General features: G+C 41.3%; 1 protein-coding gene across 5 annotated transcripts in view; it reads left to right on the top strand.

Annotated features, from left to right (window-relative positions):
- The window catches only part of MYO9B (myosin IXB), a 177,669-nt gene that overhangs the window by 77,885 nt on the left and 85,701 nt on the right, over nucleotides 1-14,083 (top strand). For all 5 annotated transcript variants that reach the window (XM_088478475.1, XM_088478473.1, XM_088478474.1 and 2 more), the window contains exons 6-12: nucleotides 9,409-9,509; nucleotides 9,637-9,766; nucleotides 10,290-10,379; nucleotides 12,564-12,680; nucleotides 13,374-13,508; nucleotides 13,624-13,745; nucleotides 13,842-13,983. In XM_088478475.1, coding sequence (XP_088334601.1) covers nucleotides 9,409-9,509; nucleotides 9,637-9,766; nucleotides 10,290-10,379; nucleotides 12,564-12,680; nucleotides 13,374-13,508; nucleotides 13,624-13,745; nucleotides 13,842-13,983 — 837 coding nt within the window. The remainder of the gene's footprint in view (nucleotides 1-9,408; nucleotides 9,510-9,636; nucleotides 9,767-10,289; nucleotides 10,380-12,563; nucleotides 12,681-13,373; nucleotides 13,509-13,623; nucleotides 13,746-13,841; nucleotides 13,984-14,083) is intronic.

The raw sequence follows: 14,083 nt of genomic DNA, 5'->3' as shown, positions 1-14,083 counted from the left end.
CCGTTGGCTTCGTTCCTTTATTTGTGAGGCTTATGCACAAGAGGGTTTACCTGTGCCAGCCTCTGTTAAGGCTCATTCCACTCGTTCTGTGGGTCCCTCTTGGGCTGCTAGACGTGGCGCTTCTGCTGTTCAGCTGTGTAAGGCGGCCACTTGGTCTTCTATTCAAACGTTTTTGAGGTTCTATGCGTTTGACACCTTCGCCTCTCAGGATGCTTCCTTTGGGCGCCGGGTGCTCCTTTCAGCACAGGAGCGTCCCCGCCCTTAGTTGAACTGCTTTGGGACATCCCCAAGGTCAACCCTGTGGACCCCCTATGGACCCTGAAGTAGAAAACAAGAGATATGGTAAGAACTTACCTTTGTTATCTCTGTTTCTACGAAGTCCATAGGGTCCAAAGGGCGCCCGCCCTGACGCACCTGGCTTCAAATGGGCTGTGTGGCTGGTCACCGGTTTTCCGTCTCCTATTGCTGTGAGTATGGTTTCTTGTGTGTTCCAGTCTTCCTTCTCTCTGTTCCATATTCTCCTCCGGCCTAGGCTGCTTACCAACTGAGGTGCCTGTGGCTCGGGGGCGGGGTATAGAGGAGGACCCAAGTGCATCCTGGGAGCTAAAAGCTTAACTGTGTGGTGCCCATGGATCCTGTTCCAGCTATAACCCCAAGGTCAACCCTGTGGACCCTATGGACTTCGTAGAAACAGAGATAACAAAGGTAAGTTCTTACCATATCTCTTGTTTTTTGGCCATGGGGTGCCTTGTAAAAATTCTGATAGGGTGTCGTTATTCAAGAAAGTTTGGGAACCACCGGTATAATCTTATTGTTTAGACTACCATTAATACGAAGTAAATATATTTTTTAAGCCAAAAGAAAATAAGCAATAGTATTATTAGCTTTTATTCATATGGCGCCACAAAGCGTTGTACAGTAAGGAAAGTTGTTACTTCAATAATAATTGTACTTTTGTTTGCAATGTTTTATCTCCACAAAATGACTACTAACAGTCTGCTTATAAAGTAGGTTTGTCGATAAAAATAATAATTATATAATGAACAATTTGATGTGGGGAATTAATTTCAACGCCATGTGCCGCCGAGCATCGCTGTAATGCTCAGCTGCGCACATATTGCCCATATACGGAAGAGTCGACATTGCAGGTTTTCCCACGCACCTCCTATGGGGTGTGAGGGAAAACCTGCGATGCCGGCAGTTGTGATGTGCTGTTCCAGAAAGGCGCATCGCATCCATCGCGCTGAATATAACCCCGATTGTATATTTATCAGAATTGCTTCTCCTGGGTAATTTATTTATCAGTACATATAGGTGGATTTTTTTTAGTTAAATATAACTTAAATTATCAGAAAGATGTCTGCATTGTTTCATTCTTTTGGAAATACTGGATAACTATATTTAAAGATTGCCACACATGTGGCCAAATTAGATGAGAGGACAAATTGTGATTTCCCTTCCAGCTTGACTGGGGCTTATTAGAGTTAGGCAGATAACCAGACATTCACGCTGATAGTGTGCATATTCCATTTGCATGATTTCACCATCATACCCTTTGCAGTCATTCTTTGAGAGAGATTTTAATATTGGGCCATTTGCCCCATTTTTCAGCGTGTGTGGTTAGCATAAGTAAAACCAGCAGTGATAATGTGTCTTTACTTTTATCTTATCTTTTACATTTTATAAGTTGTGCCTCAGCCTCTACTTCATGGCTACTAATTACAAGTAACTAGCCCTGTTATTGGTCCATCTCCAGTAGACTCAAGGAGCCATTTTGATTTCACTGGAGCGAAGCAACTTCTACAACAAATAACTCAGCTGGACACTACTGTTTAATTAACATGTTCTAACGTGGAACAACATCTTAGTTGTACTTTTACGTAACAGTGCTAGAAGCAAGGTGAATAAAAGTAATTGCGGCTTGGTTATATAAAGGTACAGAGCCTTAAACGATGCTGTATTACTGCGCTGTTCACTTGAGACTGCATTTGCATTGTGCGCTGATCAGGAAAATGAAGGTCTGTGTTTTAAGTTGGATTGTTAGTGGCCGTTGCTATTAGTCCAACTGCTTGTCATTCTCTGACATCTGCCACCATCATCTCTATCCTGGCTGCACTTATTGCTAGGCAGCCGGACGTTTCTTCCATGCTATCATGGGGTCCCATGACCGCAACTCCAAGAGGGAGGCATGACTGTAGAATGAATGTCAATTGTCTCCCTGTCCTTTATAAGGCAGAGACTTCCATTACTTACTGCTGCTTATACCGTTCTAACACTTGCTTCCTATGCCTGTGTTCTGGATCCTGCTATTTCTTGGACTGATTCTTGCATTACTGCCTGATTTAGACATTTTGTTGGTGAACCATAATGTGCTGTTTGTTCTGACTTCTGTCATTAAACTCTTTTATGGCTTCCTTCCAAGTCTCTGGATTGATCTCTGGTCTTGTGCTTGTGTTGTGCCTCCCAACCTGCATTTGGTTTAGTGAATATTGCTACCAGGTCAGCTATAATGAAATCGGTATGTAAGCCGTTGCCTAAATAGCCGCTGGATGAAATACAGACGTTGGAAGACCGAAGGAAGGCGATCCCGACTGGGGCAGGTAAGTACCCTAACCCTGCCTTAGTGGTGCATAACTCTAAAACTCCCGGGGTGGTGCCCAACCCTAAGTCCACCCCAGTGGTGCCTAACCCTATCCCGCCCCTTCTCGCACCCGAAACCTAACCGTCCCGGGGGGTGGTACCTAACCCCAACCCTACCCCAGTGGTGCCTAACCCTGATTACCCCCGAGGGTCCCTAAGCCCCCCCCTGGCTACGAGCTAAGAAACCCGGCTTGCCTTAGTTCGGGATGCTGGCCATTGGTATTTCGGCATAGTGCTAAAGATTGGTGTCGGGATTTTGACGCCTATCTTTAGTCCCAGGTCAGGCTTCCACTGTCACCTGTAACTTGACTACATCCCACTATAATAACAGATCTTCATAATCTCCATATACAAGTTGTACTTTGTACTGAGATCTATTACTACTCGAGTTGAAGTCCTGCGGTCAACCAAGTACAACAGAACATATAGTATTCCAGGGAATTGGGGTTGTTAAAGATGAGTCAGGGTTTCCCAAACTTTGAACTCAAGGCACCCTAAAAGACCAGGTTTTAAGGATATCCATGCTTGTGCACAAATGGTATAATCAAACTGACTAAGTACTAACTAACTACTAACTTAGCTGGGTACACACTGACGTGGGAACGGGGGTGGACCAGCGGGACCCGCGGCTGCCTGGAAGATGATGGTCGTTCAGTGTATATGAACGACCATCATCTACAGATATATCTGCAGATCACTCGATTTGCAGCTATCTACTAGGTGGGTACCCACCTTAAGTCACCTATGCTTAAGGATGGATATCCTTTAAAACCTGGACTGTTAGGGTGCCTTGAGGAGCCGAGTTTGAGAACCACTGCGATGTTATTTAGCACACTGGGATGCATTGCAAATTGATATCTGGTTGTGGACACAGCCTTTTACAGTTACACATTGTCAAATAATAATGGTATTTTGAAACATGTAAAGGTGCGTATCCACTAGCAGATAGTGGAACGATAGTATGATTACAACATTGTAATCGTACAGTCGTTCCTCATCTCCTGTAGTGCCTACACTGAACGATATGTCGTTCAGTGCAGGCACCCTCCCTTATCCCCGAACATGCTCAATCTGTCGTTATCGGCAGATTGACAACATGATCAGACGATGATTGATGTCGAAAACGAGCAGCGGGTTTTCGACATATTTATGCCCGATTTGTGAATGATTAATGAGCGATTGAACGATACCGATGTCGTTATCATTCAATTGCTCATTTTAATCGCCTAGTGGATATGCGGCTTAAGAGACAGTTTGCCTGAATGTTTTATTGTATGGATGTAAATATTTATTTTATAGTCCAGCTTTCCACAGAGAGATGAAGGCACTCTCTAGTCTCTCTAGTGTATACAAATTCAGTAATTCACCAACAAAAACATACTATAGAGGTGACCAAACGTTTCGGTCCCACCTGGGACCTTTGTCAAGGACCCAGGTGAGAAGATGCCATGAAGCATAAGTAGTGCAGCGGATTTTTATTGAACACTTAGGGCCGTATTCAATTATTTGCGAAAAGCCGTTTTCTGCGATAAAGTATCGCGAGTGATGTCATTTCACCATGCGAAAAGTTATCTCTATTCAATTCCAGAGACTTTTTTCGCAATGGAAGTGAATGCAATGGAACCTGCGAAAAAGTTTCGCCTTTGAATAGGTGTCGAAAAAAAGTGCAGAATAAGGGTTTTGGGGTGCAAACCTCGGAAAACACCCCTGCACCCTTGGGGCAGTCCCCCAAAGGTAAACTACGTAAACAAAATAATAATAATAATAAAAAATAAAAAAAAACATTAGATCACCCCAAAAAAGTACTTTCATTTTGGGGGCGAAAAAGACAAAAGTTGGGGAACATGCTTAAAAACTAGCAAAATACACTCCAGGGGGGGGCCCCAAGTATGCCCCTGGTATTTTTAAGTTTGCAGGTTTTTTAAAACTTCACTTTAACAACTTTATAATATGCTTGTACCCGTTTTAATGTACCCCAAATTTGCTAGGACTACTTATATTCACCAAAAAACACTGCTAAATGCTATTCTTCACCACTTGTGAAAAGACGCTAAATAGCAGCTATTGACATCATTTAAGTACCCCAAATACCTTCAGCAGGCCTATTTGGGGGTATCTATAGTGATCCCCAATGCCAGTGCATCTTTTGGGGGGTGTCAGACTGATTTCCCCAAATCTGACAGTACTTTCCGCATGTTACATTTTCGCTGGGACGCGTTTTAGCTGATTTCTAATTGAATACGGGGATAAGCAGGGACGCACGCCATACTTTTTCGCATGGAAAACCAGTGAACATGGCGAAAAGTCCGGCATGTGAAAAGTACGGGACTTTTCGCACCTAATTGAATATGCCGCTTAATGCCATAATCATCTTAAAATAGTTGTTAGTATTTGTGACACGAGAAAGTGAGACATTGTAGACCTGTTTTGTGTCAAAACAAAAGAAAAAGAAACTTGTATAAGTCTTTACACAATACAATATCAATAGCATGCACTGAGAAAATCATCAAAGTATGATCTCTGGGTAGGTAACTGCAGAACTGCTATTTCTTGTAGGTCCACGTTCCCTCCAGTATCACCTGTAATGTGTGCCTGATTATTACTGTCCTGGATGCAGGGGTGGATATGGAGCTACCAGGGTGGGCAGTGGTACAGTGCACTGTAATACCCAACCCTTTTATATTACACTTTATTTTTTCCTCTCCTCTCTCTTCACTTTCAAGTCTAATTTTGTTATTGTTTGTTTTACGTTACGAGGGTGGTTCAATAAGTAGGCTACAAGACCTCTCACATGTGTAATGTTCTCTATTTCATTCTAATTTCCCACCAGGCCAGAGCAGGTAGACCACTGCTTCCCATTACAGCCATTAGACTGGGCCTCGTATCAGTCATACTGTTCCAACATCAGTTGTAAGATGGCTGGGTTGGCGGAAACTTGGTCAAACATTGAGGTGCGTAGTGTGATCAGATTTCTGCATTTAAAGAGCGCATCAGCAGCTGAAATTCATCGGCAACTTGCTGAGGTGTATGGTGATAACGTCATGTCACAGAAACAGGTTTGGTGCACTGCCTTTGATAACAGTGACAGACATTCAAGATGAGCAGCAGTCTGGTCGGCCAAGCACGTCCACCACAGAGGACAATTTGTCCCACGTTGAAGGTCTGATTCTGGAGGGCAGACACATTCGAGTTGGTGATGTTGCTGACAAACTGACTCAGTGGTTACTGTGCACAACATCGTTCATGAGAAACTGGGTACAGGAAAAGTGTTCATGCTGGGTACAAAGGCAACTCACAGGAGTTCACAAAACCAATAGGATGGGATTGTCTCTCGTGCACTTGACACAGTTCCATGAGGAAGAAGTGCAGTTCCTGCAGTGTATTGTTACAGGCAATGAAACGTGGGTGCATCATGTGACACCGAAAACTAAGCAAGCATCCATGTCATGGAAACCCGCATCGTCCCCACCTTCAAGGAAATTCAAAACGTCTCCAGCAGCAAAGAAGGTCATAGCGACTGTGTTTTGGGGCCACAAGGGAGTGCTTCTTGTTGATTTCCTCACCAAGGGATCTACTGTGACACATTGAGCCGGTTGCGGAGGGCAATATGTTGAAAACTACCTGGGTTACTGCACACTAATGTCGTATTGTTGGACGATAACACCAGACTACACAGCCAACCACACGTGTAAGTTGTTACGGCGCTACCATTGGGAGGTATTGGACCATCTTCCCTACAACCCTGAACTGGCAGTGAGTTATTTCCATCTCTTCAGACTGTTGAAGAAGCACCTGGGTTGGAGGCCCTTTGCAACTCACAGTGAAGTTCAGCAAGCCGTCAAGTCCTTGCATCAGGCGCTTGACACTGATTTCTTCTATACCTGGATAGATGCCTTGGTGTACCGTTGGAACAAATGTTTAGACAAGTATGGGGACTATGTGGAAAAATAATCTTTTTCAAGGCCATACTATTGATTAAACGTAGATATACGAGTTTAATAAATTTACGCAATGAGTTCTTGTTACCTTATTTATTGAACCACCCTCATATAAATAAAAAAATAAGCACTTTATTTTTTTTTTTTTTAAAGTTAATAATACATCCACTGTTCTCTGATTTCATAGACAAGCTTAATCCATTTTTGTGGAGAGGAACTAAGCCTATGCTTGAATCCGATATGTACGCCAAGTAAATTATGTATTCTTGTGAATTTTATTAGATACTTTTTCTTCGTTTTTTTTATTTACTTTTTTCAGTTTAGTGTTTCCGCAATAGTTTACATTAAATGCTTTAATGGTGATGCTGTTCTTTTTCTGCTGTCCTTTCCAGTGTCTGTGTTTGATATGCTGATAAAGATAGGTCAGAGCAGTCGTTCTGTTTCTGAAGTCATGTGTTTGGTCTGGACTGCATTGCTATGGCCTGTGATCTGGCCTGAGGGCAGGTTTTAAAATGTGTTCTGCTGTTGTCTCTTCTCTCATGAGGAAGCTGAAAATGCTGTTAGATCAGATTACGCTGGAAAGAATGTGTATTGTGTCAAAACATAGAAACTTGCATGTTTAACATGCTGATGGTTTCAGTGCTAAGGTTGTATTGCTACTTTTAATAATAAAATTGTGAGATTTATGCTGCCCATCCACTAGGCGATTAAACCTAGCAATTGAGCGATTACGACCGTCGTTATCGCTCCATCGCTTGGTAATCGCCCACAATTCGGGCAGTAAAATGTTAAAAACGACCAGCGATACACGCACCCGCTGGTCGTTTTTAACAACAATCATCGCCGAACATGACTGTCAACTTGACGACCGCCGTCAGGTTACCATGTTCGGGCATGATTGATCTGCATACACTGAACCTCTGAACATTCAGTGTATGCACTTCACCCCACGGGAGACGACTGCATCGTAATCATGCCGTCGTCCCTGTATCTAGTAGTGGATGGGCAGCTTTAAAGTTAAAGTGATGTTGCTAAGTAAGATGTTTAATTTTATTTTAATAAAAGTTTAAGGGTACAAAAATATCTATACTTCCACATGTATTCTGTAAACGAAGATCATAAATAGAGATGGCAGATTTTAATTCAGTAGTGTGAAACAGCAATATGTAATTGAATGACGCTAATACATAAATTAACCAATAGTATATATTAAGTGAATTCACTCCTTCATAGGGCAACTACCTCCTAGACTTGTCAACTGTGTATTATTATATCGGTGAAGAAAGGTTTGCAATAGAAGGCAATCAGATAGATGAATGCTGTATTTAAAGAATGTTCAAAACTAAAATAAATGACTATTTGTTACAGCTTTTCTTTAACTCTCTCCTCCTCTTATGTCCTTGTTGCCTTCTTTCTTCCCCTTGAATAATTTGCTACTCCTCTTCTTTAAGTATCTTCTCAGAATAGTGCCTGTTAGTGTTTCTAATCTTGTTTTTATTATGTCTGTTGATCCCTGTGTTTAACTCTCCTAAACAGACCTCTGTGTTCTTTTCCATTCGTTTCTGATTTTCTCACTTACCATATTAGACCCCTCTTCCACTCCACCCACTTATCATTAATCGTATTTACAATGCGATCTGGGCGCGATATTATCAGCCATGATAGCTTTGCAGAATGCGATTACATCATCAGACTGTATTATAGAGCGGGGACAGGGGCTTGGAAAAGAGCTTGTTCCTGCGATGTGCTCTAAGTGCTGCCGGGGCTACTGCGCATGTGCGGTCACACTGACCGCACATGCAGAGCGCCCATTTCCGGGGAGGATTCTGGGGGATCCTCTGCCGGCTGAATCCACGATGTGTAGCCCATAGACTACAATGGGCTAGCGCCATCTTCAGATGGAGGTGTCTGTGGGGGCAAATCTCTGGAATACTTTGCATTCCCGGAAATTGGCAAATATGGCAGCAACCTATGGGGGATGTGCGGCTGCTGGCTTAAGGATCTCAGCAGGTATCGGAGATATCTGCTGCTGCTCCTCTGTGATCCATCTGGGGGAAACTTAATATTTGCGGTTAAACCACGAAAATGGGTGTTTTCGGGGATTAAGCTGCAAATATACAATGATAAATTGCCACGTATCTGTCCTTATACTTTGTCTTTGAATGAAATGTCCTCAGACTGACCAGATTGAGCTGTGTGCCGCAGCTTTGTTTAGTTCAGCCTCACTGTTGGATCTGTCTCTTCTAAAGCTAAGTCAGCTGTGTTTAAAATTACAGCTGCCAAGAGTTTGAGTAAGCTTTTTGTGTTGGTTCTACTCCTCATTTGCTGACTGCCGCACAAGGCGTCACATGTGCACACTATTGCAAACACTGTTTCATCATTTTAAATATATACGTCTTACTTACTATTACTTTCAATTGCATGAGCTTTCTGGCCAAATATGTCTCCTATAAATAAGGGTATATCCCCAAGGTACAGGTCAACTTTACACTGCACATTATCGCTGCTGGCTGGGATTCCTTCCTAGAAGTATTCCCAGAGGTCAATAACAAGTGTAAACCTGCAGATACAAGAGAGGCTTCCAGGATCTCTAGATAAGCCTTTCTAATATGTTCTGCTCATTCCGTTTACTACCATAAATATCCAGAATCTAAGCTCCACATCCATTTCCCTACACCACAATAAATATGCTTATTTAAGTAGCATCAAATAAATGAAGACGTGATTTACAAACTTGTATGGCTACAAAAATACTTGTCTGTTGGCATTTGGACATTTTCTTCTGGTTAATTTCTTATGCAAAGGACATTTTATATTCTATATTTTGTAGAACAACTTCAAAGTGGAGGAGGGAGAAGATCTTCGGCATGATTTTGAAAGATTGAAGCAAGCCATGGAAATGGTTGGATTCCTCCCGGCCACAAAGAAACAGTGAGTATTTTCTTTCATTTCTACCTCTTCCTTCTAAAAAATTAAGTTTCCAAAAATAAAATAATTGTCGTCCCCCTTCCCTTTCAAAGAGTGCTATTTACAGCTCTAATGTCTTTACATTGTTTAGGATATTTTCAGTTTTATCTGCAATTCTCTATTTGGGTAATGTGACTTACAAGAAGAAGGCTTCTGGGAGGGATGAGGGTCTTGACGTTGGACCCCCTGAGGTGCTGGACACATTATCACAGCTACTTCAGGTAAAGACTACTGGCACCTTCTTCTTTTTTTTCCCAGTTATGTTTGTAAGTGTTTGTGTGTGTGTATATAGATTACATACATTCACACTGACTATATATTTATTAAATGTATTTATTTTCTTTAGATAAACCTGTATGTGTTCACTATCATTGTAGCCAATTTACCAAAACTCACAACGTAGTCCTGATATTAAGGCATTGTCACGCCATCCCACCCAGAGACATATCTGTAACGCAGTGAGATAGTTAGCAGGTATTTCCCCATTACTGTTGCACTACATAGAAGAACAGCAGTGACCAGGTATTGGGTTTTGCAGTGCAGGCGGCTAAGGGACAGCCTAGCACTTTACAAAAGTTAGGCATGCTCCTTTAGGGATTCCTGGTTCTACAAGTATAACGGTGTGTGGGTTTTGTTATTTTTCCTGCTTCTATGAGAATATATACTGGTAATATATGCATTTTACTCGCTTTACTCATAATCTTCTTTTTTTTTTTTTTTTTTTTTTTTTTTTTACCTCAACAGGTTAAGCGAGAGATGCTGGTGGAAGCTCTGACCAAAAGGAAAACAGTTACTGTAAACGAGAAGCTCATATTGCCATATAGCCTCAATGAGGTGAGCAAGCAGGCTTGAACAACCTGCTTATCTGCTTACGCAGTTTTTGACTAGCAGCACACTGTTGCTTTTAGTATCTCATAATGTGTATCCCTTGAAACCTGGCATTCCTGTAACCCAAGCACTGATGTGCACGTGAACCTTGGTCACTGCCTTCATGGAGCTTTTTCAGCGTTAGTGTGTCAGGACCTCTTAATTTACACTGATTGACAAGGGCAGGCAAGTAAAGGTAAAGCATGTACAGATGTGTCCTTATACATCGTGATAAAAAGTCCCTCTTGCCGCCGGCTCCCGTCCGTCTTTTTTGAGCTTTTGTTTTTGCTGAAAATACGATGCGACTACGACCCACTAGCAGACTGTGCTGATTAATTTGATATGTGAAACATGTATATCTGTGTGCGACTGAGTCTCTGAATCTGTATGTGCAGTTATACAATGTAGCGGCCGCAGCTTTTTTCATTCCAAGTTCCGTTGTGTTTCATACACAGACTCGGGCACACAGATATACAAGTGTCAAATATGAAATTCATCACAGCCTGCCGGTTCGTCCTAGTCACATCGCGTTGCAACATAGACACAGTTTTCGGCAAAAAAAGACGCCCCTCGCTAGCAGAATAGTAGGGGACCTGGCGGCTCACTCACGCCAGGCAAGTCGCGCTGCGTTGTGTATTGAGGCTAGATGTATGAGGACACATCTATAAGTTCTTAGCTCAGTATGGTAGACAAAAGCGCCTGTGTGTTACTACATAAATGAAGGGAAATACAGATGTACAGGTGTACAAATTATTAGACTCAAACAAGGAATTTAAAACAGTCACACTTTTTCTATAGAACTCTTTCCTTGACACACCGTTTACAACTTATAATACTTTGGGCCGTATTCAACGGCTGTTTTCCTCCCAAAAAAAAAGGCGAAAACAGACGAAAAAAACAGGAGAAAAGTTTTCTCCATTCCAGACCAGGAGAAAAAAAACAAAACAAAAAAAAACCAAAATCGCTATGTTTGTCTAACAATGTGGGGATTTCTTTCAGAACCCTTTGGACAAACCCTTAATGATAAATTACCCCCCCAAAAAATTTGGAAGTTGCGAAAAATGACCGGTCAAATTTGGGTGAAAAAAAAACAAACATTAAAAATGGTTTCACTTATTGGGTCTGGTTTTTCGGGGGGCGGTATTGATGCATCAAGTGTTTTAAACATCGCACGTGGCTGCAGCAGTCTGTTTTTTGTAAAGTTTTTAAAATTGCACTTTTAAGACACGAAAATATATTTGCACCCATTTTAACGTACCCCTAATTTATGTGGAACAGTCATTTTCTTGAAAAAAAAAATTGCTCTTTCATTTTTATACGTTTTTCCATATATGCAAATTACTGGCAACCGACGCAATTTAAGTACCCAAAATACTTTTATTACGGCCAGTGGTACACCTCTAAAATAATCAGCCATTTTTTGGGGTACAGACACAATTTCCAGGGTTTTACCCCTTTTTTTCGCTGTTTTTTTCCATCCCTCCTGTTTTCGCCATTTTTTGGGGGCGAAAATCGGCCGATTTCACTGTTTGTTTTGGCGAAAATCGGCAATTACACAGGCTTTTTCGCTGAAAATCGGCAGATTTCGCCGATGGCGAAGAAAAGTTCTGTTTTCGGCTCTATTTGAATATGAGCCTTTGTATGATATCTGTTGTTTATAATCATTTTGATATGGTTTCACTGCTGTTCATGAGAGTGTCAGTTTCTCTTGATGTCTTCATTCCTATGCCATATTCAGATATTTCTTTTATAAGGACAGCCTTGGTGGTGTTTGTCCTCTTTTTGAGTTTTTTCTTTAATATTGCCCAAAGATTTTCATTGGATTTACATCTGAGCTGTTACCTAGCCAGGGAAGGACATCTACATTACTTTCTGCCAAGGATGCCACTTTCAAAAAAACAAAATTTCCCAACCAAATGTTTTTAAATAGAGGACCAATTGCAAAATAGTTATACAGTGTAAGTTTGTGGCCAGTAAGTCAGGAAAACTATGAAATGTAAAAACTGTAAGTAAGTCTAATAATTTGCACACCTCTGTGTGGTGCGGTTTGTTATAATCCATGAGTTCATCATAAATCCATAAAAGTTAGCAAAATTATATGGTACCTTCTGATGGCACAGAATCTGTTTTCCAACAAATCTTTTCATGCAGGCTGTGACTGCTCGTGACTCCATGGCAAAATCTCTGTACAGTGCCTTGTTTGACTGGATCGTCCTCAGAATAAACCATGCTCTGCTAAACAAAAAGGATGTGGAGGAATCTGTCAATGTGAGTGAAGGAGTCAGATGCTGTTCTCTTTGAGATGTATATTGTAATTGTATTTTTCTTACCAGTTTTTAAATTTGTACACCACATTGTGACACACAACTGCTATATTTTAATACATTTTGTGCAACAGCCTCTATAATACAGATGAATCTGTACTACATATAAACATTTATTGAGAATTTTCTACTGAATGAATGTATGTCACAGCAAACGCAAATATATTTTGAATATAGAAAGATCCATAATAAACTTGCTGAGCTAATAGCTCTGTAATATGCTTAATTTGTGCTGGTGAATCTCTCCCAGATACAGGTATCTGGATGAGATAAAATTAGCCCCAAGTATCTGTGAGTGTGTCAGTTACTATAACGTTGGCTACCCAGAAAGAGAACCTCACTCATTTTTACTTGTACCCCATAGAAAAGAAACAAAAACAAGCAAGGTTCTCCTCTAGTAATTGCATTTTAGCTTTTCCTGGTGTCAGTCTTGCTGTAAGAGCTAATTACACTTTTCTGCAGGTTTTCTTTACAGCACTGACCTTCTTGAGTCTGCTGCCCTCTTATGTTCTCTGGCATCATCGGCTGCTAAAGAATTACAAAACTGCACACTTGCTAAATGTGTCTGAAAGTCTGTTTTATAGTGTAACATTTACATGCACACACGTCACACCATCATTTACTTTTGTTTACTTAGTGTCTATCCATTGGCGTTCTTGACATCTTTGGGTTCGAAGATTTTGAAAACAATAGCTTTGAGCAATTCTGCATTAATTATGCTAATGAGCAGCTCCAGTATTACTTCAATCAGCACATATTCAAGTTAGAACAGGTGAGAAATCGTTTTTTAAAAGAGAAAATGTGCCCAACCTATACATTATAGGGAGATTGTGGTAATAATAGCTGCCATTCTGTGCAACTGAAGGCATATGATGTGCCCCCCACAGGAGGAATATCAAAGCGAAGGAATTACTTGGCACAACATAGATTACACAGACAATGTTGGCTGCATCCATTTGATCAGCAAAAAACCAACTGGCCTCTTTTACCTACTGGATGAGGAGAGCAAGTATGTACCAATGTATTCATTTGTTTTATTTCCTTTTAGATCTGGGACACCAGACATATATTAGAGTTTATGTGCTTGCTTTTTTTCTCTGTCCAGTTTCCCTCATGCCACTTACCGTACACTGTTGGCCAAGTTCAAACAGCAGCACGAGGAGAATAAGTACTTTGTGGGCACACCCGTCATGGAGCCTGCATTCATCATACGTCACTTTGCTGGCAAAGTCAAGTACCAGATCAAGGTCAGTGGTGGTGACATATTTGGGAGCTCCCATTGTGCACTGGTTGTGTATGATGTAACTTTACCCTATTTGTAGCCTGCTTTAAGGTTATGCTAAAATG

This window comes from Taudactylus pleione, unplaced genomic scaffold (genome assembly GCF_031769625.1).
Source record: "Taudactylus pleione unplaced genomic scaffold, aTauple2 ptg000214l, whole genome shotgun sequence".
Taxonomy (NCBI): Eukaryota; Metazoa; Chordata; class Amphibia; order Anura; family Myobatrachidae; genus Taudactylus; species Taudactylus pleione.
Note: the sequence above shows the minus strand (reverse complement) of the source record. Positions and strands in the feature narration are given on the sequence as shown.